Source organism: Rhinatrema bivittatum, chromosome 2 (genome assembly GCF_901001135.1).
Source record: "Rhinatrema bivittatum chromosome 2, aRhiBiv1.1, whole genome shotgun sequence".
NCBI lineage: Eukaryota > Metazoa > Chordata > Amphibia > Gymnophiona > Rhinatrematidae > Rhinatrema > Rhinatrema bivittatum.
Window position 1 is genome coordinate 486,256,283 of NC_042616.1, and position 23,582 is coordinate 486,279,864.

The following is a 23,582-nucleotide window of genomic DNA, read 5'->3' on the forward strand; positions in this document are numbered from 1 at the left end:
AACCACGGATGACACGGCTACTCTGGCGTGACCAGAACCACTGGCCCTGGATGCGTTTCTATGCATCGCAGCACTCGCTCTATGAGTGGCAATGGAGGAAACACATACAGAAGAATCCCCGGTCAAGGACACACTAGAGCAGGGGTCAGGAACCTTTTTGGCTGAGAGAGCCATGATCGCCACATATTTTAAAATGTAATTCCATGAAAGCCATACAATATGTTTAAAACTAAATACAAGTAAATGTGTGCATTTTATTTAAGATCACACTTTTAAAGTACAATAAGTCTCTGAAAATATTACACCAGGCCTTAAGACACCAATACATCTCCTATTAGGAAAGTCAGGCTGCTATAGAGTCCTACACAGAAACTACACCCCAGCAGAAAACCTCACCTGAATCACATGTGCTGACCCTCACCTAACATAGAATAAAGAGACCAAAACACATAACAAGAAGCATGCAGAAAAAACTGAATTGGAAACCGCAACAAGCCAGAGTTCTCTGTATGCAGTGTAACAAAGGAAAAAGAAACATCACACATCCTTATAAAACAAATCAAGAAATATAAAATCATCAGCAGTAAAACTGTACTAACAAAAAGAACATATTTCGAAGCAGCTGATGAGTGGAATATCCAATAATTAAAAACTCATATAAAACATTTCCAGATACCAACAAAATATTTCAAAATAGCAGACACAAAGACCTAGTAATGAAAAATAAGAATACAAAAATGTTTTTGCTCTGCATACCTGGGAACGTTTGATATCCAGGTGTCCTGAGATTGTTCTGAATTAGCAGGAGGTGGGGTGGTTTGCTTGGAACTTTCTCCTCTCTCAGTCACATACCAGCGCTCCTCTCTCACACTGGCTCTCAATGACACACCCTATACACACATGCTCTCAGTACTCACATATACACATGTTTTTTCTCTCTCACTTATATAGGCTCTTAATTACACATTTACACACATGCTGTCTATCTTTTCACGCTTACACACAGGCTTTCAATCACATAAATACATGCTGTCTTTTTCTCTCACACACAGACTCTCATTCACATGTTTACAAACATGTCCTCTCTTTCTCTCATTTACACACAGGCTCTCAATCACATACTCACATGCTCCCTCACCTAAATCAGCTCTCAATCACACACAGACACCACATGGTCCTCTCTTACTTATACACACAGGCTCTTAATCATACATACACATGATTTCTCTCACACACAAAGGATCTCAATCATACACACATACTCTTTCACACAAACAGGTTTTCAATCACAAACTTATACATACAGGTTCCCAATCGTAAACTTACATTCATGCTCTCTCTCTCACAGGCAGGCTCTCAATCACAGACATACTCTCTTTCACATGTACAGGCTCTCAATCATTCACATACATGCAATCTCTCACACACACACACAGGCCCCCCCCCCCGTGGCCCGGAAGAGGAAGTGGAGAGTATCGGGTGCGTGCGCGGCAAGAAGAGGCCACGCTAGTGCGCCTCGGCATCGGCCCGAAGAAAAGAAGACTGCAGCGCGGCTCGGAGGAAAATGAAGAGGTTCAACCGCAGCCGATGGGACTCCGCCTCCGCGAGGGCTGAAAATGAAGAGGTTAGCGTTGGGAGGAGGCTGCTGCTGCCGCGAGTTCCTGGGGTGGGGGAGAGAGAGTGAATGAGCGAGCAAGCATGTGTGTTTGCTCGCTCATTCACTCACTCTCTCCCCCACCCCCATAGTAAAAAAAAAAAAAAAAAATTTGATTCATGTTTACCTGTTCCATCCACTCGTTTTATAAACCACTATCATATCTCCCCTCAGCCAACTCTTCTCCAAACTGAAGAGCCCTAACCTCTTTAGCCTTTCCTCATAAAGAATCATTCCATCCCCTTTATCATTTTGGTCACTGTTCTCTGTTCCTTTTCTAATTCTGCTATTTTTTTTTTTTAGATGTGGTGATCAGAACTGCACACAGTACTCAAGGTACAATATAGAGGCATTATGATATTTTATTCTCCATTCCTTTCTTAATAATTCCGAGCATTCTATCTGCTTTCTTTGCCGCCTCATACTGAGCAGAAGAAGTTTTCAACATATCTGATGCCTAGATCCTTTTCCTGAGTCATTACTCCTAAAGTGTTGTGTAACTATAATTTGAGTTGCACTTCCCTAAGTGCATTACTTTGCATTTGTCCACATTAAATATCATCTGAAATTTGCATGCCTAATCTCCACTTATTTTGTGGACATCACATCCAGCAGACACAACTGAGCCTCGGTTTTAGAAAACGCTATGCATGTCATTTTCCGACTGCTTTAATTTTAGCTAACCCAGGCTAAACTTTCTCTTCTTTATTAGGAAAGCAGAACCTCATTTTTATTTTTATGTCTTCAGTAAGCTGCTATCATAGATCGCTGAGAAGTATCCCAGTTCACACGTGTCAGCTGTCTTTATTTACTTGGAACTGTTTCATCTACAGCTGCAACAAAACCCAAAATGTTTACCTAATTAGGTTCCTCATTTCCTTCTCTGCCCATGTCTTCACCATTTTCCGGGGGTTTCCTTTACAGTATCCATGTCGAAACCTTCCAAGGGGAAAAAACAAACAAACCAGAATCTGTGTGTTGACACAAGCAGTCACATCTCATCAAATGCTGACTGGCAGGAACGCAAAACAAGAATTGCTGGTGAAGACTTGTGCTATGTGCAAGATGATCACCCACTCACCTGAACTCCCCACTCACATATTTATCCCGATCTTTAAATACCAGAATAGAGGTTTTATAAATCTTTATGGCTCTGTTCTCTCCATTGGATGTACTGGCGTGATACACATTAGCCTGGAAAAATAAAATATTTAAAAAAATGTAGGTATTCTTAGAGGATGACCACAATATCACCGAATACGTGTGGCAACAGCAATACTCATCCTAGATCAGCTAAAAGTTTTACTGCGGGATCATTAACTTACCAACAAAGTGACATATGACGACCATAGAAAAGCAAAACCTAAATTGTCCACATCGTCAGATGTTCTGCTGGTCACTAAATCTCTGAAAGCCCCACGCAGAACATTTTCTTATTGTCTGCTCTAATGCAGTCTCTCTCAAACGTGGTCACCAACAATTACTGTTGTGGCTGCATAGCCTATGGTTAGAGCAGGGAGCTGAGAACCAGGAAAGCTGAGGTTCAAATCCCGTTCCTCCCATGAAGATCCTTGTGACCTTGGGCAAGTCATGTCACCCTCCACTGCCTCACATCCAAGCTCAGTACCCAGTTTAGAGCACATGCACTTACTAGACCCACCACTTGGTGACTGCATTCTATATCTTCTGGACTTCTGATGAACACCGAATTGGGTCATTTGCCCACTTTGGCAGTTATTACAAATATTAGCTTGGAACTAGATGTGCTTCCTAAGCAGAAGCAGTTGTTTACACACTTTTAAAGAAACAAAATCTCAACCTAGATAGTGCAGGCAATTACTGTTCTGCGTCTAATCTGCCTTTTTTTTTTCTTTTTTTTTTTTTAAAGCAGAACTATAGAAAGCATGGCTTATCAACAGATTCAGCCTTTTTTTGCTTGAGCACATGGTTTCCACCCAGTCTGGCTTCCATCAACTGCACAGTACAGAGGTGGCCCTAAACAGCACTTCTCAATAGCATTTTTATGCAAGCTGACAAGGGGATAGAATTCCTTCTTGTTTTATTGGACTTACAGCTGCATTTGACATAAATGACCATGAATTGTTACTGCAATGGTTGAAAGACGAGACTTTTGGTTATTGTTCTGGCCTAGTTTACATCATTCTTGTCCGATTGTACTCAGCAGATGTACTGGGACTCGCACTGCTCTTCTCTTAAGATGCCTTCTGGTGGTGTTCTGCAAGGTTCGGCTTTTGGATCCCCTTCAGTTTAAGAGATTCAATCCCTATTACAAGAGGCCACTCTGGATCCAGACAAAGAGGAAAACTACCACCCAGTGTCAAATATTCCTTTCCTGGGGAAACTAGTAGAACAGTATGAACTAAACTAAATGAATGGCTAGGAAAGAGAAACTGGATAGACCCTTGTCAGTCTGGATTCAGACAAGTCCACAGAACAGAGAGAGTCTTCATCATTCTGCTGGATGATGAACTCAGATACCCTGTTAAAAGCCAGGCTGGTGCTAGTGCTGCTGGATCTCTCAGCAACATTTGATACTACAGATCACAGTATCATGCTATCATATATTGCTATAATTGAAGTAGGTATAAGTGGCAAGATCCTAACCTGGTTTAACTCCTTTCTATCAGGCAAACAACAATCGATATATTTTGTTGATAACAGTACCTTGTTATTATTCAAGAGTATGCGCCATATTCACTAACTTCACTCTTTTATTGACAAGTAATTCATGTCTTAGTCACTGGTCATTTAATCTATTGCAATGCATGATATCAGGACATTACAACTACTAAACTAAAGCGCTTTCAGATCTTCCAAAACACACTGTGGCAAGATTGCTGCCTGGCAATAAAGTATGATTGCATTACACTGCTTTCGGGTGGAGTTTATGTCTAAATTTAAGATCTTATCATTTTGATGTTTGCAAACTGGTACGCCTATATATATCTTGCAGAAGATCTAATATATTATGAGTCAAGGATAGCCTGGAGATAGCCACAGCAGGCTTTTTGGACACACCTTCTTTGACCTTTGTTCACTTGATTTCTATTTGTCACCTTTTTATTTTTCCCCCTGATTTTACAGGTTCTCATTATCATAATCTAATGAAATCCAATAAACCCTGCCTGCAGGAAGATTCATATGCTTAGGACAGGATTTACAGCAGCAGTTCACACGTATTATTTTTTTGGCCCATCTCTAATACAAATATATGCTGTGCACATATATAGAAACATAACGGATGCATAAAGCATCAGTGGCATGTTATTTACCACTACTGTTCTTTTATTTATTGGGGGGGGGGGTGACAGGGGCTTGAGAACACTTTTTAAGAGTTCCCAATGTTAAATGGTGCCCTTAGAACCTGGATCAATAACTATCAAACCCACATTTCAGAACTTCACACACATAACAAAGCCAAAAAGACTAAAATGATTGGGACATGTGGCAGATGGGATTAACTGCAAGGATATAAAGATTTAATATATGAAAATTGGTTCTTACCTGCTAATTTTCGTTCCTGTAGTACTCGATCAGTCCGTGGGTTGTGTATCCCTACCAGCAGATGGAGGTAGAGAACAAAACTTTGGGCACTGCCATATATGAGCTAGTGCCGCCCTGCAGATTTCCTGAGGAGACAGTAACTGACATTCTGCCCAGGAAGCAGCCTGGGCCCTAGTGAAAAGAGCGCAGACCCAATGGAAATTGGCGCCCGCGAGCTATGTGAGACAAACAAATGGACTCTTTAATCCAATGAGAGATGGAAGCCTTAGACGCCTTGTCCCCCCTTCTCTGGGCCACCAAAAAGAATAAACAAATGATCGTACCTCCGAAAGTCATTAGTAACCTCTAGGTAACGTAGTAAAGTGCGCCGCACGTCCAACAGATGTAGATCTCGGCCTTGGGAGGATTCACGAGACCACTGAGGGAAGCCCAGAAGCTCCACTGTTTGATTAACGTGAAACGCCAAAACCACTTTCGGCACGAAGGATGGAACTGTGCGCAAGGACACCCTATCCTCGGAAATGCGAAGAAAGGGGTCCAGACACGACAAAGCCTGTAACACCTGTAAAGCCTGTAACACCTGTTTTGGTGGCAAATGGCCACCAAAAATACAGTCTTTAAAGTTAAATCTTTCAACGACGCCCTGTGGAGAGGTTCGAAGGGGGGGTCCACAGAGCACCGAAGAACTAGGTTCAAACTCCAATCAGGACATACCGAACAGATGTGAGGCCGCAAGTGTTTAACTCCCTTGAGAAACCTAGCAATGTCTGGATGAACAGCCAGCGAACCGCCCGCAAACTTGCCAAGCAAGGCACCAAGAGCCGCCACTTGAACCTGAAGGGAGTTTAACGCTAACCCCTTCGTGAGGCCCTGCTGCAGAAAATCCAGGACCTGAGGGACATTCACTGCTAACGGGGCTAAGGAGCGCTGCCAACACCATGCCTCAGTTTCCACACTCGCACATAGGCCATAGAAGTGGCTGGGCGTCTCGCCTGCAGGTGCGTAGAAATGACTGGTTCAGAATAGCCCTTCAAGCGTAAACGTCAACTCTCAAAAGCCAAGCCGCGAGAGAGAAGTGATCCTCCCGATCTGAGAATATCGGACCCTGCCGAAGTAGTCACGGTAGATACGCGAGCTGTAATGGTCCCTCGAGAGCCAAGCGAACCAGATCCGCGAACCACAGACGACGCGGCCACTCTGGAGCTACTAGCACCACCCTGCCTGGATGGAGATCTATGCGCCGGAGAAGCCTTCCGATGAGGGGCCAAGGAGGAAAGGCATACAGTAGAATTCCCGTAGGCCAGGGGCACACCAGAATGTCAAGCCTCACTAAGCCCTTCTCTCGTTGACGGCTGAAGAAGCGTTCTGTCTTTGCGTTCGCTCGCATTGCCATCAAATCCAACTGCGAAACGCCCCACTTGGCGCAAATGAGTTTCCAGGCATCGGAGGACAGTTCCCACTCTCCCAGATCGAGCTGCTGCCTGCTGAGAAAATCCACCTGTACGCTCTCCACCCCTGCAACATGAGATGCGGCAAGCCCTTCTAGATGCCTTTCCGCCCAGGCGAATAGAAGATGCGCCTCGAGTGCTACCAGACTTCTTGACCCGCCTTGTCGGTTGATGTAAGCCACCGTCGTCACATTGTCGGAGAACACTCTCACCATTCTGCCCCGAATCCAGGGCAGGAACGTCTGTAGAGCGAGCCGAACCGCCTGCGTCTCGAGTCGATTGATGGACCAGGAGGCCTCCATCGGAGACCAGAGGCCTTGGGCGGACCTGTCCGCACACACTGCTCCCCAACCGGATAGGCTGGCATTAGTGGAGATTTTCAGCCAGTTCGATGTTTCCAAGTCCACCCCCCGCTCCAGACTGACAGGCAATAGCCACCACGACAGGCTGAGCCTGGACTCCGGAAGCAAGGGCATCGGCAGGTGAAATTACTCGGACACCAGACTCCATCTGGATAACAGTGCTCGCTGTAATGGATGGAGGTGAGCAAATGCCCATGGCCCAAGATGGAAGCCATGGACCCCAATACCTGTGGGTTTCTGCCTGCAAATGAGAGAATGGATCTGGTCCCGTAACTTCGTCACCCGGTCCGGTGCCAGAAACACCTTTCTGCTTAAGGTGTCAAACCACGCTCCCAAATAAATCAACTCCTGCGTGGGTTCCAAGTGACTCTTCTGCACATTTATGACCCACCCGAATGACTAAGGTCATCATCACTATGCGCACCAATCTCTCGCAGTTCTCCCGGAACCTTGCGCAAATTAGCCAGTCGTCCAGGTAAGGATGGACCAAAATCCCCTCCTTGTGAAGAAAGGCCGCTACAACCACCATCACCTTGGTGAACGTCCGAGGGGCTGTTGCGAGACCAAAAGGAAGGGATCGAAAATGGAAGTGCTGTCCCAAGACCTTGAAACGCAAAACCCGCTGGTGATCCAGTCGGATGGGGATATGCAGATATGCCTCTGTGAGGTCCAGGGAGGCTAGAAATTCCCCCTTCTGGACAGCCACCATTACTGTCCTCAGGGTTTCCATACGAAAACGAGGGATCCGAAGACAGCGTTTCACCTTCTGAAGAACGAGGATAGGACGAAACACGCCCTCCTTCTTGGGAACCAGAAAGTAAACGGAGTATCTTCCCTGTCCCTGCTGCGTATCCGGAACCATCGCTCGCAGCTCGAGAAGCCGTTGCAGAGTTACCTGGACTGTGTCACGTCTGGCTTGAGAGGCCACGCGGGATTCCACAAAGACCTCCCTCACCGGTCGTGAAATTTCTAGAGCGTAGCCGTTCCTGATTACCTCCAGGACCCAGCGGTCTGAGGTAATCCTTTCCCATTCCGTGTAAAAGTTGGATAATCTGCCACCGACAGCTTCGATGACAGAATGGGGACTTGTGGCTTCAATGTGCGGGTTTACTGGTTCCAGCGCCGAGACTTCCCAAGTCTCTGCCGGTGCGACAACCCACGCAAAAGGGCTGCTGACGTCCTGGAGCCTGTTTGGACGCTGAAGATGCAGAGTATCTACCGGAACGAAAACGGCGATACTTCCGAAAGCGAGACCGAGAGGGAAAAACCTTCTTAGACGGCCTCCTATCTTCCGATAACTTATGGCCCTTAGACTCCCCCAGCAGCTTAACCAGCTGATCAAGTTCCTCCTGAAGAGGAGCTTGCCCTTAAAGGGGAGATTGCAAAGCTGAGACTTGGAGGACAAGTCCACTGCCCAATTCCAAAGCCAGAGGAGGCGACATGCCGACACAACGGACACCATACTCCGTGCCGAGGTCCGCACGAGATCAAATAGCGCATCGGCTACATATGCTATTCCCGCTTCTAATCTGGCTGAACGCAGAGCCTCTCCGCCAGTGGCCCCAGAGCTGGAATTAGAATTTTGCACCCAGCAGAGGCACGCCCTCTGCATGAGGCTAGTGCACACCGCCGCCCGCAAGCTCAAGGCCGCTACTTCAAAGACGCGCTTCAACTGTATCTTCAGCTTGCGATCCTGCGTATCCTTCAAAGCGGCCACTCTCGCAACCGGGATCGTGGTCTTCTTTGTAACTGCAGAAACAGCCGCGTCCACCTTCGGAATTTTTAGGAGATCCAAAACATCTGACGTCAGACGATATAGTTTAGCCATAGCTCTGCCTACTTTCAGGCCAGCATCCGGAGTATCCCACTCGCGGGTAACTAGTTTGCGAACCTTCTTAGGCAAGAGAAAGGCCGAAGTGGGGCCCGCGGATCCCATCAAGGACCGGATTCTCTCCCTCATTGTCTGATTCTTCCTGGGAAACCTTCAGCCCCAGGATATCCAACACCTGAGGGATGAGCAGACGCAGCTCACCCCTCTTAAACAGACGCACCACACTGGGATCGTCACATTCATTAGGCTGGCTGTCGTTGTCCCCATATCCGGGACCGGATCCAGATCAGCTGGACTCATGGCTGAGACTGACTCAGCCCCTGCCCCAGGAGCCAGATCCTGCGGTTCCCGGGGTTCCTCCCCTATACGGGGACACACTGCGGGCCCTAGCTGCGGCTCCAAACTCCGCCCCAGCTTGGCAGGCGGCTCTGACCGGTCCCCCGGTTTCCCCGCCTCTTAAATGCTGTATGCTTCCTTGCCAAAAAGGCTTGGTGCATCGGCAAGATAAATTCAGGGGAAAACCCCTCCTGGTCCCCCTCCCCCGCCTGGGGAATCACCAGGTGCAGAATCAGCAGCCCCAAGGCCGAGATTGGACTCCACCAGGGCCAAAATGGGGAGTGCAGTTTCTTCACCCGAACTGTGACGAGAGGCCTCAGAACCCTCCCCGCGGGAGGGCACTGTCGCTTCCATCGAGCCCTCCATCCCTCAGGCCGCTGCTCAAATCGGGAAAGCCAAAAAAACCCGGAGAAGTGCTATTGTCCCACATACCCCCGGGAGGCTGACGGCGAAAACCACGGGCCCAACGAAAAAGCGTGGCCACACGCGGCCCGAACTGAGGAAGGCCCGAACTGAAAAAAGTCGCGCGCCGAACCGATGCAGGAAAAAAAATCCAAAATGGCGCCCAGGACCCCGACGAGATCCCTAAGCGCGGCGAATGCACTGAAACTGAAGCAGGCACTTACCCACTCCCCCAGGCACACCCCGGAGCCCCAGCAGCGAGGAAAATGACGGCTATGCTCCCCGAATGGCCGCTGAAACATGGCCCCCCCCTGCACAGACTCCTCACCTCAGTCAAGAAGACAGACTTTCCTTTTTATTTGTTTTTTTAAACTTTATGGAGACTCTTCTGTCTGCAGGGGTTGAGGGAGCAGCTGAACCAGATATGAGGGCGAGTAGCCAGGAGCCCCTAGCCTGCCCCCCCTGAGCTGTCACGGGCGAAACCCTGGCAGGGGTATCTAATCCCCTGGATGCCTGGCTTCAACCGAGGGATGGCCCACGAAGGTACCTAACACCTCAGGAAGCAATCGCAGAAGAAAGGAAAAAATTCTAGCTTTCTAAACTGAAAAAATCTACACAAAAAACACTAAGACTGCAGGTGTATCCCTAACCGTCTGCTGGAGTCAGAGAAATACTGAGGGACTGCAGGAGGCACTAGAGTATATATGGCAGTGCCCAACGTTTTGCTCTCTGACTCCATCTGCTGGTAGGGATACACAACCCACTTTTCTGGACTGATCCTGGTACGTACAGGGAACATCTGATAATGAATATTTGAATGGACCCCATACACCCCAAAAGTCAAAAGATCTATTCTTCTGTTTAGATGCACTGATCCAGGTTCTATGGACTTGCAATGTACTTAGGACAGAAGATGTTATTTGTACTGACTATATATGGGATGGGATGGGAGGGAGGGCGGGTGGGTACAGAGTTGAATACTTATGGAAAAATTGATATACTACTCTGTATATATGTTACTACTTGATATTTCTTCAACAAATAGTTTGGGGAAAAAATGGTGCCCTTCTGCATGTGACAAATTTAACACCTGGGGGTAGATATTCAAAAGTTATTTAGAGAGATAACTCAAAAGTTATCCATTTAAATGCAAATGTGGTATTTTCGGCCATGTATCTGGCTAAATTATAGCCAGATAGGTAGTTATCAGTTATAATTTAGATGGATTAAAAAAGGGGTGGGCTCGGGAGGGTCTGAAATATCCGACTAACCTAGCCAAATATCAGGTATATCTGGCTAGGGGTGGCCGGATAACTTTACAAATAACCAGTTATATTCAAAAGAATATAGCCAGTTAAGTAGTGCACAAAATACAAAATTGCGGGCCAGCAGGCCCTACGCAGACCCCCCTTCTCCCTTTCATTTGAGCTTCCAAAGGCTGAACCTGACTTCTCACTCTTCAGATTGGCAGCATGACAAATAACCTTCCACCCCCTGTAACTGAAATAGAAAGTTTGAGACCTGGAGCAAGGCAGCATCCTACTGCGATCCAGGCCCAGCTCATCTGCCTCAGCACATTACTAGGCAGCATAATAGATCCTACCCAAACATTAATAGGTGTACACCTCCATGTTTCCTAAAGCCACCTGTCCCAGCCCTGTATCATTAGTACTCTTACCAAAAGTCATGATACATCCCTGCTAATGCTTAAACTAGAAGACATTTAAACACCAGCCCCACAGTTCTCAGGGCCTTCTATCTTCTATTAACAGAACCATTACCCACCAGGGCATGAAATATCTATCAACAGGGTCATTACATAAATTAATAGAACATGAAAGCTGCCCTTCAGTATCTGAAAATGATGCTCACTTCTTTTCCTGTACTGATACAGCCGTTGATCTCAGATATGACACCTCGGGTTAACATCTTGAACAAGATCATTCGTGTTCTTGGGTCCAGCACCTTGAAGTAAATACAGTACATAGTCAGAAGACATACAACATCTGCTGCTTGAACTCACAATTTCATGAAATTAGAGTCAAAACACACAAGAATGAAGAAATTACTTACCTGATAATTTCGTTTTCCTTGGTGTAGACAGATGAACTCAGGACCAATGGGTATAGTGTACTCCTGATAGCAGATTGGAGACGGAGTCAGATTTCAAAGCTGACGTCACTCTACATATACCCATGAGCATGCTCAGCTCTTCCGTATTCTCTTCAAAAAGCCAGTGTGGATATATGTTGCTTAATACTTGATTACCTTTGATTGACCTTGAACTGGTTCAACTGATTATATATATGTAAGATTTGAAACTGGAGACCGCCAGTGCACTGAAACAATGAACACCGACACCTGGGCAACTGCGGGTGTCTTGGATCAGAGGTAGGCTGTGGCTTACCCTTACTTGCTTAGTCTCGAGATTTCATATCCGAGGTTCTCTATTTCTGGAGCAGCCATGGGCGGGATGCTGAGTCCATTTGTCTACACTAAGGAAAACGAAATTATCAGGCAAGTCATTTCTCCATTTCCTAGCGTGTAGCAAGATGGACTCAGGACCAATGGGATGTACAAAAGCTATTCCCCCATAGGGTGGGAGGCTGCCCGTGGCCCACTTAGTGCTGCCCTTGCATAAGCTGTGTCCTCCCTGGCCTGAACATCCAGGCAGTAGAACCTGGAAAAGGTGTGTAGGAAGGACCATGTCGCCACCAGACAGATCTCGGTTGGCGAAAGCTGCTTGGTTTCAGCCCAGGAGACTGCCTAGGCCCTTGTAGAATGCGCCTTTACCTGTAGAGGTAATGGTTTTCCTGCCTCTATGTATGCTGCATTAATTACTTCATTGATCCAGCGGGCTATGGTCGCCCGCGATGCCGCTTCCCCTTGTTCCTTCCCGCTGTGATGAATGAACAGGCGATCAGTTTTGTGCACAGGTTCCGATCTTTTCAGGTATCTGACTAGGAGTCTGCCGACATTTAGATGGCGAAGGAGGCGGAGTCTTCATAGTTCTTATGTTCATCTGAAGATGGTCTCGAGACGGTTTGGTTCACGTGAAACTGAGAAACCACTTTCGGTAAGACGAAAGAGACCGTGCAAGGTTGTACGGTTCTAGGCGTGAACCTAGGGACGGTTCCCGACAGGATAGTGCCTGAGTTCGGAGATGCAAAGAGCTGAAGCACCAAAGATGCCACCTTCAATGTTAAGAGGCGTGGTGGCAGACCATGAGTTGGTCTACAGGAAGTCCCGCCTAGGTAGAGATTCCATAGAGGTGCCGACCACTTTAGGGGTGGTCTGAGTTGTTTAACCCCCTTTCCGGGAGTGGGACACATCTGGATGGGTTGCTAGTCTAATGCAGTCTACTTCGGCAGTGAAGCCAGTCAGTGTGGCAAGTTGGAGCTTGAGGGAGTTGAGTGCCAACCCCTCTTTCATACAGTCCTTCAGGAACTCCAGGATCATGGATTACTGGTTGTCCGCGAGAGAATCCCGTGGTTCTTACACAGGCTTCGGATACTCTCCAGATCCGTGTGTAAGACAGGGATGTGGAGACCTTGCACGCTGGAAGCAGAGTGTTCATCACGGCCTTGTGTAACTGCGATTCTTCAGGCTGGGCCTCTCAAGGGTCAGGCCGTAAGAGAGAATAGAGATGGACCAACGTGGAGGATCGGGCCCTGCCGGATGAGATCCCTGTGTGGAGGTAGGCATAGAGGGTTCCCCGCAAGTAGTCTTCACATGTCTGCGTACCATGGCCGTCTTGGTCAATCAGTCTCCTGTGGTGCTCTGTCTTGCGGATGACTCTGCCCAGTGGTGGCCATGGGAAAGCATGCAATAGGTCTTCCTGTGACCAGGTTTAGACGAGAGCATAGAGTCCCTAGGGTTGTGGTTCTTGTCTGTGACTGAAGAACCTGGGAACTCAGGCATTGAGCCGGGTTGCCAGAAGATCCAAAGCTGGGAGGCCCCAGCTATTTACTATGTTGGAGGGCTGTGGTCGACAGCGTCCATTCCGCCGGGTCTAGGCTCTCTCTGCTGGAATAGTCTGCTGAGACATATTTTCCCGCAAATTGGGAGGGCAAGATCCCTCGTAGGTTTATCTCTGGCCTTGTCATGAAAGGGTCTATCTCCATAGACACCTGCCGGCTCTTGGTTCCTCCCTGGCGGTTGATGTAAGCCACTGTTGTCTCGCTATCCGACATTATTCTGATTGACTCGCCCCGGAGTCTGAGGCTGAATCGCAGGCATGCTAGCCTGACTGTCCAAGCTTCCAGGTGGATTATGTTCCATTTCACCTTTTCTTGTTCCCTTGTCCCTGGACTGTCAGTTCCTGAGAGTGGATTCCCCACCCTCACAGGCTCACATGATCCGGTTCGGTGGGGATAGGCTTACTCCTCTGCTTAGGTGGACTTCCTGTAGTCACCATTGGGGTTGAGCCTGGACCTCTGCTCGTAGTTGGAGGTGAATTGGGTAGTCCTGGGACAGTGGATTCCAACTGGACAGAAGGGAGTGCTGGAGCAGTCGTGTGTGGGCACTTGCTCATGGAAAGACCTCCGGGGTTGATGCCATGAGGCCACAGTTTTGAAGGTAGTCCCATACCTTGAGGCATGCATTGGTTACAATTGTCATGATTGTTATTTCATTTTTCTTCTCCTCGGGGAAGGAAGACTGTTCTGTTTGAGGTTCACAACCCATCGAAGCTCCTGCAGTAGGCTCTTGACTCTGCTGGTTGCCTGTCTGCTCTCCTCTGAAAATTTTGCCCTGATCAGCCCGCCATCCAGGAGAAGATGTACCAGGATCCCCTTCTTCTTCAGTGCTTCCGCCACGACCACCATGATTTGGTGAAGTTCCTAGGCCCAAGGGAAGCGCCTGGGACTGGTAATGGTGACCTGATGAACTGAGATGTGAAGATAGGCTTCGGAAAGGTCTCTCCCGGTTGTACTGCCATTCTAATAGAATGCAGGGTTTCTTTGCGGAAATGTGGCATCCATAGATGACGGCTGACATTCTAGAGATCCAAGATGGGTCGGAATGACCCTTCCCTTCTTGGAAATGATAAACTAGATGGAATAGCACCCAGTAGTTTGCTGGGGCATGGGCACCGGAGTTATTGCCTTCAGACTGAGTAGTCTTGTTAATGTGGTTTCTACTGCCAGTCTCTTGAGTGGGAGTAGCCAGGTGATCTTATAACTTTGTCTCGATGGATGCAGCAGAATTCCAGAGAGTACCCCTCTCGAATGATATTTAGGACCCATTTGTTCGACGTTATATCGACCCATCTTTGGTAGAAAAGAGCAAGTCGACCCCCTATGGCTTCTTCCTGTGGATGGGCCGGTCTCTTCTCATGTGGGGTACGGCTGGAGCCTGTCCCCCGGTCCTGCTCCCCTCTTGGTGTGTCTGCTCTGGGAGGACAGGTTCCTTCCGGAGGGGCAAAGTACCTGGGACTGTGTTCCTGTAGGGTCTAAAGCGCTGCAAACTTCTGCCCTAGGTCCTTCTGAGGGAGGAACGCTGGGGTCTTTTACCTCTATCTTCCGTTAGTCGGGGCACTGGAGATTCGCCCCATTTGCTGGCTAACTTCTCCAAAACGCTCCCAAACAAGAGAGATACTTTAAGGGGAATCTCGTGAGATTTGCTTTAGATGTCATGTCCGCATACCGATTTCGTAGCCATAGTTGTCTTCTGGCTGCTACTACCGAGGCAATGCCGCAGGATGGATGCCACAGATTCCATCGTATTTCCAGCCGAATTTGCGTCTCTCGAGAGGAGTAATCAGGCACGTGCTACCAGTGCGCAGCAGCAAGCAATTTGCAGTGTCATTGCTATTGCGAAGGCCTGCTTAAGGATGGAATCCAATAGTCTGTCCTTCAGAGCCGATCCTCCCTCAACGGGAATCGTTGCTTGCTTTGAGACTGCACAGGCCATAGTGTCCACTTTCGAGATCGCAGGCGTTCCTTGGCTACAGGTTCCAGGGTATAGGGCTTCCAAGGGTCGTGTCCCCCCCCCCCCCCCCCCTTGAAGTTGGCCTCCGGGGCATTCCATTCCAGGTCAATCAGTTCCTGGATGGCTTCCAACATAGGTCAGTAGCATGTAGCCTTACGAGAGGGCACCAAGATAAAGTTCCTCTTTGGTTCCGCCATAGGTTCAGTGCCCAGAATGCCCCACGTCTTTGGAGTCTGAGAATCAAGGGCTGGTAATTCGTTCTTGTGGAAGAAGTGAAGCATGGTTCCATCCCTGGAGGAATTTCTCCTTCTTCCAGGGAGTCACTCACCTCACTGAGGTGTCTGGGCCCCTAATAGGGAAATTCTTGGTTAGGTGAGGCCTGTCTTGAGGCATCCGAATAGTGCCGGGAGGATCTTGTGCTCCCGGCCTGGGTTGAGCCTGCTGCGCAGTGGAGGCTGTTCGCAGCCCTTTGAAGAATTCCACCTAAGAGGAGATCCCTGGGTCTACGTTGATCCCAGGGGAGGGGTGGAGTTATGCCCCAGAGGTGGGCCTCCTATGGGGAGGCTATGCTGAGATACGTAGGTATGGGGATCAATCCTCAGTAGTTTCGGACCCCTCTGACAGTGGGGGTCCGTTCCCCCTGGGTTCTTCACACCGCAGGCATAGGCAGGACTTCAATTCAGTCTGCGCGGCTCTTATGTGGCAGGCTGTGCAAAGAGAGGGCCTTCTAGACACCGGTGCCATTGAATCTATGTCTAGGCGCTCAAGTTTCACTGCGTATGAGAATTTGTATGCGGCCGCAGTTGTGCGTAGCCGCGCACAAAGAGTATTTGTGCGCGGCCATAGTTATGCGCCTAGCTCAGAAGTGAGCTTGGCTCCAAGTTGTGTGCGCCGCTGCGCGCACAGCTATGCACGCGACTCTATGGGGTGCACACAAGTTATACGCATAGACCACCGGAAGACGACAACCACTGCATGCAAGATGGTGCCCCCATTAAGGGTCTCCACTTGTGTGGACCCTTGGACCGGATCGGGGTCTAGCCTAACCAAGGCTGCTCGACTCGATCGAATTCCCTTTTTTTTTTTTAAATTCTTTATTTATATTATTTTCATTTCACATATACAGGAAAAACAAAAGCACTTCAGATCTATTAAAATATATCAATGGAGTTGGTACGGCGATCTGAGTTCTGGAGACTGGAGACCTTAAATAAAATTTCCTTCTTACCTGGTCTCATCGCTTACCGCTTGTATATCGGACGGTCTCCAGCTGCAGGGATAGAGGGTTTTACCTTCACCGCCGCGCTCGGATGCACACCCGCTGCTTTTCAGCCACTCTGGGGGCTAAGTCCACGCCGGGACCAAGGCACACCTCTGAGGGATATCGGACATCACCTCAGGCATTCTCAACCGGGGGAGGGACCCTTAGGTTTCACTACAGGAGAGCGTGGCTCGATCTTCTTAAAGGTACATTTCTTTCTTTTTGCTGTAATTGTTAACACTATTCTAGTGTGGAATAGTGTCTGCATCTGCTATGGGAGACAGAGAAATACTGAAGAGCTAAGCATGCTCACGGGTATAGGTAGGCTGACGTCAGCTTTGAAATCTGACTCCGTCTCCCATCTGCTATCAGAAGTACACTATACCCATTGGTCCTGAGTCCATCTGGCTACATGCTAGAAAAATGGTAGTTATTGCTTCTACATCACATGCTCATCTCAGATTTGAGGATTTTCATGATACAGACAGTTCTTTTAATTAACAGCTCATTTCTGGTGTATGATCATCGTCTCAGAGGTATTTCTTGGAAGCACCTCTGCTTACTTGGATTTCTATCGCTCTGTCAGTAAATCCCACTGCTGAGGTGATGGTCTTGTAATGCGAGAAGGATTCCTTTATAAAATACTTGTGCATAAGGGGAAGCCTCTGAACTGCATTAATTATAGCATATAATTAAAATCATGGACTGCCTATCGCTCTTAAGGATATGTCACAGTATGGGGGCTTATCCGCATGCCTTCTGGCTCTGTCTTCAGTTATTTAGGACAGCCCTAAAAAAATTTTTTGAGCTCAAACTGCAGAAGCAGAGCATCAAGTTAAAACTAGACCCTGTATTGGAAAATCAATGGTACAAATACAGCTCTTGAAATGTCTTACTGGCACTCACAATGTGGTAATGCCAGATCCTTAGCACATCATAGAACCAGAGTTTAAAAAAAAAAAAAAAATCTAATGTACACCATTTGTCCTCTGTGTATCATACTGGGAACCACAGGACATAGGTCAAATTCTGGCAAATACTCTCAGAAATGTTGGTCCAGTTATACACTACCATCACTTCCAGCATCACTCTACCAATAAGAAATTTGATAAATGCATCATGCAAGTACCTCAGAATGTGAGGTCAGCACCCAATAAATAAATCTTGATTAAAAACATCTTAAATCGCCTATGCGCCAGGCACTAGCCAATGTACAAAATTAAAACATTCATAATAATTCAAATAAAACAAAGACATTAACAACTAAGACAAAATAAAGTAAACCTACAATGACCTCTCATAATTATCCTTGCAATGGAGTACTCCTCACATAATATCTTAAAGATAGCTGACTAAAGGCAATGAGCTGACGACAACTAGCAGCAACAAAGCTTGCTTAAACAGAGAAGTCTTCAGCATGGTTTTAAATGTTTTAAAACAATCCAGTTGCCTAATCTCTTTGGGTAATGAATTCCAAAAAGTGAAGGCTACAATAAAATAAGTGCTGTCATGTGTCACAGTCACGCGAGCCTGTTGAGCCAAAGGGACGTCAAAAAGGTGTCTTTTGAGATTTCAATGCACAAGTTGGGCAATAAAGATGTACAAGTTCATTAGCCCACTAGAGACTTGCTGGAACTGATTAGTTTGAAAGTCAACATGGCTGTTTTGTACTGGACTTGTACGACAGGAAGCCAGTGTAGATCGATCAATACAGGCGAGATATGATCTCGATGGCTCTTGCCTGCTACGAATTGAGCAGTAACGTTTTGCAGTAGCTGAATAGGTCTCAATGTCAAAGCTGGAAGACCCAGACAAACAATATTACTATAGTCAGAGGTAATATTGATGCCTGGATAACCGTTCAAAAATCAGCGCTCTCTAACAGTTTGGATAACTAGCTATAGCAGGAACACATTAACTTGTTAAAAAAGTTTTCCTCTGTTTTGTGACACAACCTGTTCTTCTTGCTTATTATAGTTTCATGCGGATTGTATGTTTCATCACAGAATTTTCTCACCTCCAACTCTGATTCTAAATATCACATTGGCTCTCTGTGAAAAGTACTAAGGGGCCAATGTAACAAGTTGCAGTAGACCTATTGTGGGTTTGTGTGCATATTATGCGTGTATGTAATAATGCCGTTAGCACATAAAAACACACGCATAAGCCTCCTCAAAAAACTGTGGCTGGTTTGACGCAATTCCATGCTACTGCCATGCAAAGGAGGCAATTAACTATTCAAGGGCAATGCAGAGAGCTGTGCTGGTGTTAGTGCACATTTTTTAAGCGGGATTTTTAGCGTATGGGTCAGGGCAAGAGTTAAGCGTAAGCACCTGTGTGGAGTTCGAAAAATTAATCGGCAGAAGCCAGAAGACAGGTCAGAGAGGGAACAGGCACATGTCAGAAATGCTGAACGCTTTTGTAGCCTCTTCCCAATCTCTGCTGAATTTCCCCCGCTCACTGGCATCCGCCATTATAGCTCCCATGCGGTCAGTGATGGATCATGAAGGAGTACCATATCGCTCTAACCACCTTCATCCCACTCCTGGACCACTTTCTCACTACTCTCTTAAAAGGTTTTCAACCAAGAATCAAGCACAGATCACCACACTGATGTGGGTTTATGTACGGTTTATTGCATAGGGCCTTCAGCGCATGTTGTAGAGTGCATATTTGCGTGGATATTTGTTTTGCACGGATTTTCTGCGTGTATCTCTTTTGCATGCCATCCCTTTATTACATCCCATGGAAGTGCTTGCTTTTGCCGTGTTCGCTAAAAAAAAATAATAAATTATATATATATATATATATATACACTGAAAAATAGCAACAATTTCACAGTGGGTCTTATTACATTGGCCCCAACAGAGCTGGACCAAACTGAACACAGCAGAAATCAAAGGAATGCAACAGAAATACTACTTTGCTTTCATGCCATACAAGTTCAGAAATCTTCTAATAACGTACCTGCTCCACAGTAGCCCGGTCAGACTTATCTTTAATACGATACCTAACGGAAGAAGAACAACATGCATTAGGGTTACACATTGGCATCAATGCTACAAAGAGATCAATCTCTCCATGCTCGAAAGCCATTTAAATGCAAGCCAGAAGTTTGAAATGGAAGTCAGAGATGAACTTAAGCCTCCCAAAACAAAAATATGAATTTACTTGCCCCCCACCCCCAAGTGAAATCAGACTGTGCAGGAAATCTAAACAGTCCAATATTGGAACAAACAGATTCTCAGAGCTTAAGTCTCAGCCACAGCTGGGTGGGGAGAAAGATGGCAATTATGGACCTAGGAAACTAACTAGTCTGCCCAAAATGGGCCACGGAGGAAAGGCACACAACAGCTTGTCCTCCAGCCAGACCTGCATGAATTGATACCCAAGAACTTCAGATCTCTCCTGTGACTAAAGAATTGAGGAACCTTTACAATGCGAGAAGTCAGCAACAGGTCTAGGAATGAAAGGCCCCAGCGATCCACTATCAGTTGAAATGCTCATCCGACAATATCCATTCTCCTGGGTCCATATGCTCCCTGCTGAGAGTCTGCTCTTACATTGACCTTTTCCTGCAATGTGAGAGGCTGAGAGCTCCTGGAGATGCTCGTCCTCCCATTCCATAAGTTGGTCTATTTCCTGCGATACTTGCTGGCTCTTGGTTCCTCCCTGACAACTGATGTAAGTCACCATCATTGTGTTCTCCGACATTACTCGGACCGCTCGACCCTGCAGTCTGCCACTGAACTGCAAACAAGCCAACCGGACTGCCTGGGCTTCCAGGCGATTGATGCTCCAGAGAAACTCTGTGTTCCAGCGTCCTTGCGCCATTAGTTCCCTGACAGTGAGCTCCCCAACCCTGGAGACTTGCATCTTGTCGTGAGTACCAACCAGTCCAGCAATGTCAGGGAGATCACCTTGCGGGTCACCAGGTGGTTTTCTTCCAGAAACTTGGATCAAATCAGCCAGTCATCCAAATACAGGTGTATTAAATATTCCATTCTCTCTCAACTCTGCCGCCGCCACCACCACCACCATAACCTTGGAAAAAGTTCTGGGAGTGGTGGCCAAACCAAAAGGCAGCACCTGAAACCGATAATGGCGCCCCAACACAGTGAAACGCAGAAGACTGTGATCCAATAGGATAGGAATATGGAGGTATGCCTCAGAGATCCAAGGAGGTCAGAAATTCCCCCAACTGCACGGCCATCACCACTGAGCACAATGTTTCCATGCAAAAATGAGTCACCCGCAAATGACGGTTGACTCCTTTGAGATCCAGGATGGGACGAATGGAGCCCTCCTTCTTGGGCACAACGAAATAAATGGAATATCACCCCGTATTTTCTTGAGCATAGATACTGGAACTACAGCCCTCAGACTGAGGAGGTTTGACAGTATAGACTCCACTGCCTGATTCTTCTGCAGGGAGTGGCAGGGAGACACCTTGAACATGCCCCAAGGTACACTGCGAAACTCCAGCACATATCCTTCTCGTATCACCTCCAGGACCACTGATCTGGTGTGATCTTGATCCACTTCTGATAAAAGAGAGAGAGAGAGGCATCCCCCTAGCTCCTGTTCCCAAGGGTGGGTCAGCAAACCTTCATTGTGAGCCTTTTGCTGGCTGGGACGAAAGGACTGAGACCTGCTGGAAGGCAGAGTACTCTGAAAGGTCGTCCCTCTATAGGGATGAAACCGCTTGGAACCCCTGAGACTACCCCTGATACCAAAGGGGCACGGCAACTGCTTCTTATCCTCTGGAAACTGAGGACCCGGTGATTCGCCCCACTTACTAGCCAGTTTCACCAACTTGCTCCCAAACAAGAGTGAACTTTTAAAAGGCAATTTTGTAAGATTAGCTTTGGAAGTCACGTCGACCGACCAATTTCATAACCATAACTGACGCCTAGCCGCTATTACCGAAGCCACTCCTCTGGCCGAGGTACAGACCAAATCGCAGCCTGCATCTGCTAAAAAGGCGGCTGGTTCCATAACTGCTCTGAAATTCACACCAGAATCATCATCCTCCTGGGAGAGAAGCAAACAAGAACAAGCCACTAACGAACAGGAAGTTATCTGCAATATCACTGCCACTGCTTCAAATGCTTGCTTAAGGGTGGCCTCAATCCTCCTTTCATGCACATTCTTCAAGGCCGCTCCTCTCTCCATGGGGAAAGTCGTCCACTTAGAGAGACGGCATAAACAAAAGCATCCACTTTCAGAAAAAGTAGACGCACTCTCACCACTAAATCCAGGGGCTACAGGCCTTCCAAGGTTTAACCCCCCTTTGAAATTTTCCTCCAGGGTGTTCCATTCAAGATCAATCAATTCTTGAATGGCTTCCATAACAGGGAAAAAAACAAGAGGCTTTATGCAAGGAAACCTAAATGTGATTTTTCTTTGGCTCAGACATGGAATCTGCCCCAGGTACTCTCAGCATCTTCAAAGTCTGGGAAATCATGGCCGGCAGTTCATCTCTATGAAAGAACCACAACATAGTCCTATACGGTTCCAGTCCCAGAAGAATTTAGCCATCCTCCAGAGAGTCAGGATCTGCCTCATCATCAGTACCATCCGGATTCCTGTCAGGAATACCGGCAGCTAACCAGGAGTACTTCGGTGCTTAAAATGTAGTACTAGAAGAGGGAGAGGCCACTGCCTGAGGATCTGACCTGACAGGATTGGACGGGGCTGAGGACTGCTTCTGAAGAAAGACTTGCAATCCTTGAAAACATTCTACCCAAGAAAAGGCAGAAGGATCCATGCCACAACTAGGGGCGTGCATTCGTTTTGAACGAATGCGCATTCCGCAACGTATAGGTCCCTATTTGTTGCATTCGTGGGTCCGCGAAATGCATGGGGAACCCCCACGAATGCAACGTATCATTACCGAATTTTTCCCCGTCTTAAGGAGTGAATTTAAACAAAACTAACTAAAACCCCCAACCTCCTGACCCCCCAAAGACTTGCCAAAAGTCCCTGGTGGTCCAGCGGGGGTCCTAGAGCGATCTCCTGCACTTGCGCCGTTGGCAGCCGGTATTCAAAATGGCGCAGATAGCCTTTGCCCTTACTATGTCACAGGGGCTACCGGTGCCATTGGTCGGCCCCTGTCACATGTAGTTCCCCCTAGTCCTGTTATCTGAAAGAGTAAATAATCAATTCAGTTATTTACTCTTTCAGATAACAGAAAGACTAAGGGGCACTCCATGAAGTTAGCATGTGGCACATTTAAAACTAAATCGGAGAAAGTTCTTGGAGGAGAAGTCCATTACCTGCTATTAATTAAGTTGACTTAGAGAATAACCACCACTATTACTAGCAACGGTAACATGGAATGGACTTAGTTTTTGGGTACTTGCCAGGTTCTTATGGCCTGGATTGGCCACTGTTGGAAACAGGATGCTGGGCTTGATGGACCCTTGGTCTGACCCTGTATTGCATGTTTTTATGTTCTACATTTACCTGTTCTAGTCCACTCATTTTATTGACATCTATCATATTCCTCCCCCCCCCCCCCCCCCCCAGCCATCTCTTCTCCAAGCTGAAGAGCCCTAACCTCTTTAGCCTTTCCTCACAGGGGAGCCAATCCATCCCCCTTTATCATTTTGGGCATTTTTCTCTGTACCTTCTCCAGTGCAATTATATCTTTTTTGAGATGAGATGACCAAAATTGTACACAGTATTCAAGGTGCAGTCTCACCATGGAGCGATACGGAGGCATTATGACATTCTCTGCTTTATTCACCATTCCCTTCCTAATAATTCCCAACATTCTATTTGCTTTTTTGACCGCTGCAGTACACTGAGCTGATGATTTCAATGTATT

The 23,582-nt window shown here is 47.2% G+C and overlaps 1 protein-coding gene across 1 annotated transcript in view; it reads right to left on the reverse strand.

Moving 5' to 3' along the window:
- RIOK1 (RIO kinase 1) overlaps positions 1 to 23,582 on the reverse strand; it is a 122,215-nt gene that overhangs the window by 50,990 nt on the left and 47,643 nt on the right. The window contains exons 5-8 of the mRNA XM_029590547.1: positions 19,718 to 19,760; positions 11,431 to 11,523; positions 2,736 to 2,848; positions 2,513 to 2,593 (exon numbers count right to left, since the gene is read on the reverse strand). Of these exons, the coding sequence (XP_029446407.1) occupies positions 2,513 to 2,593; positions 2,736 to 2,848; positions 11,431 to 11,523; positions 19,718 to 19,760 (330 nt within the window). The remainder of the gene's footprint in view (positions 1 to 2,512; positions 2,594 to 2,735; positions 2,849 to 11,430; positions 11,524 to 19,717; positions 19,761 to 23,582) is intronic.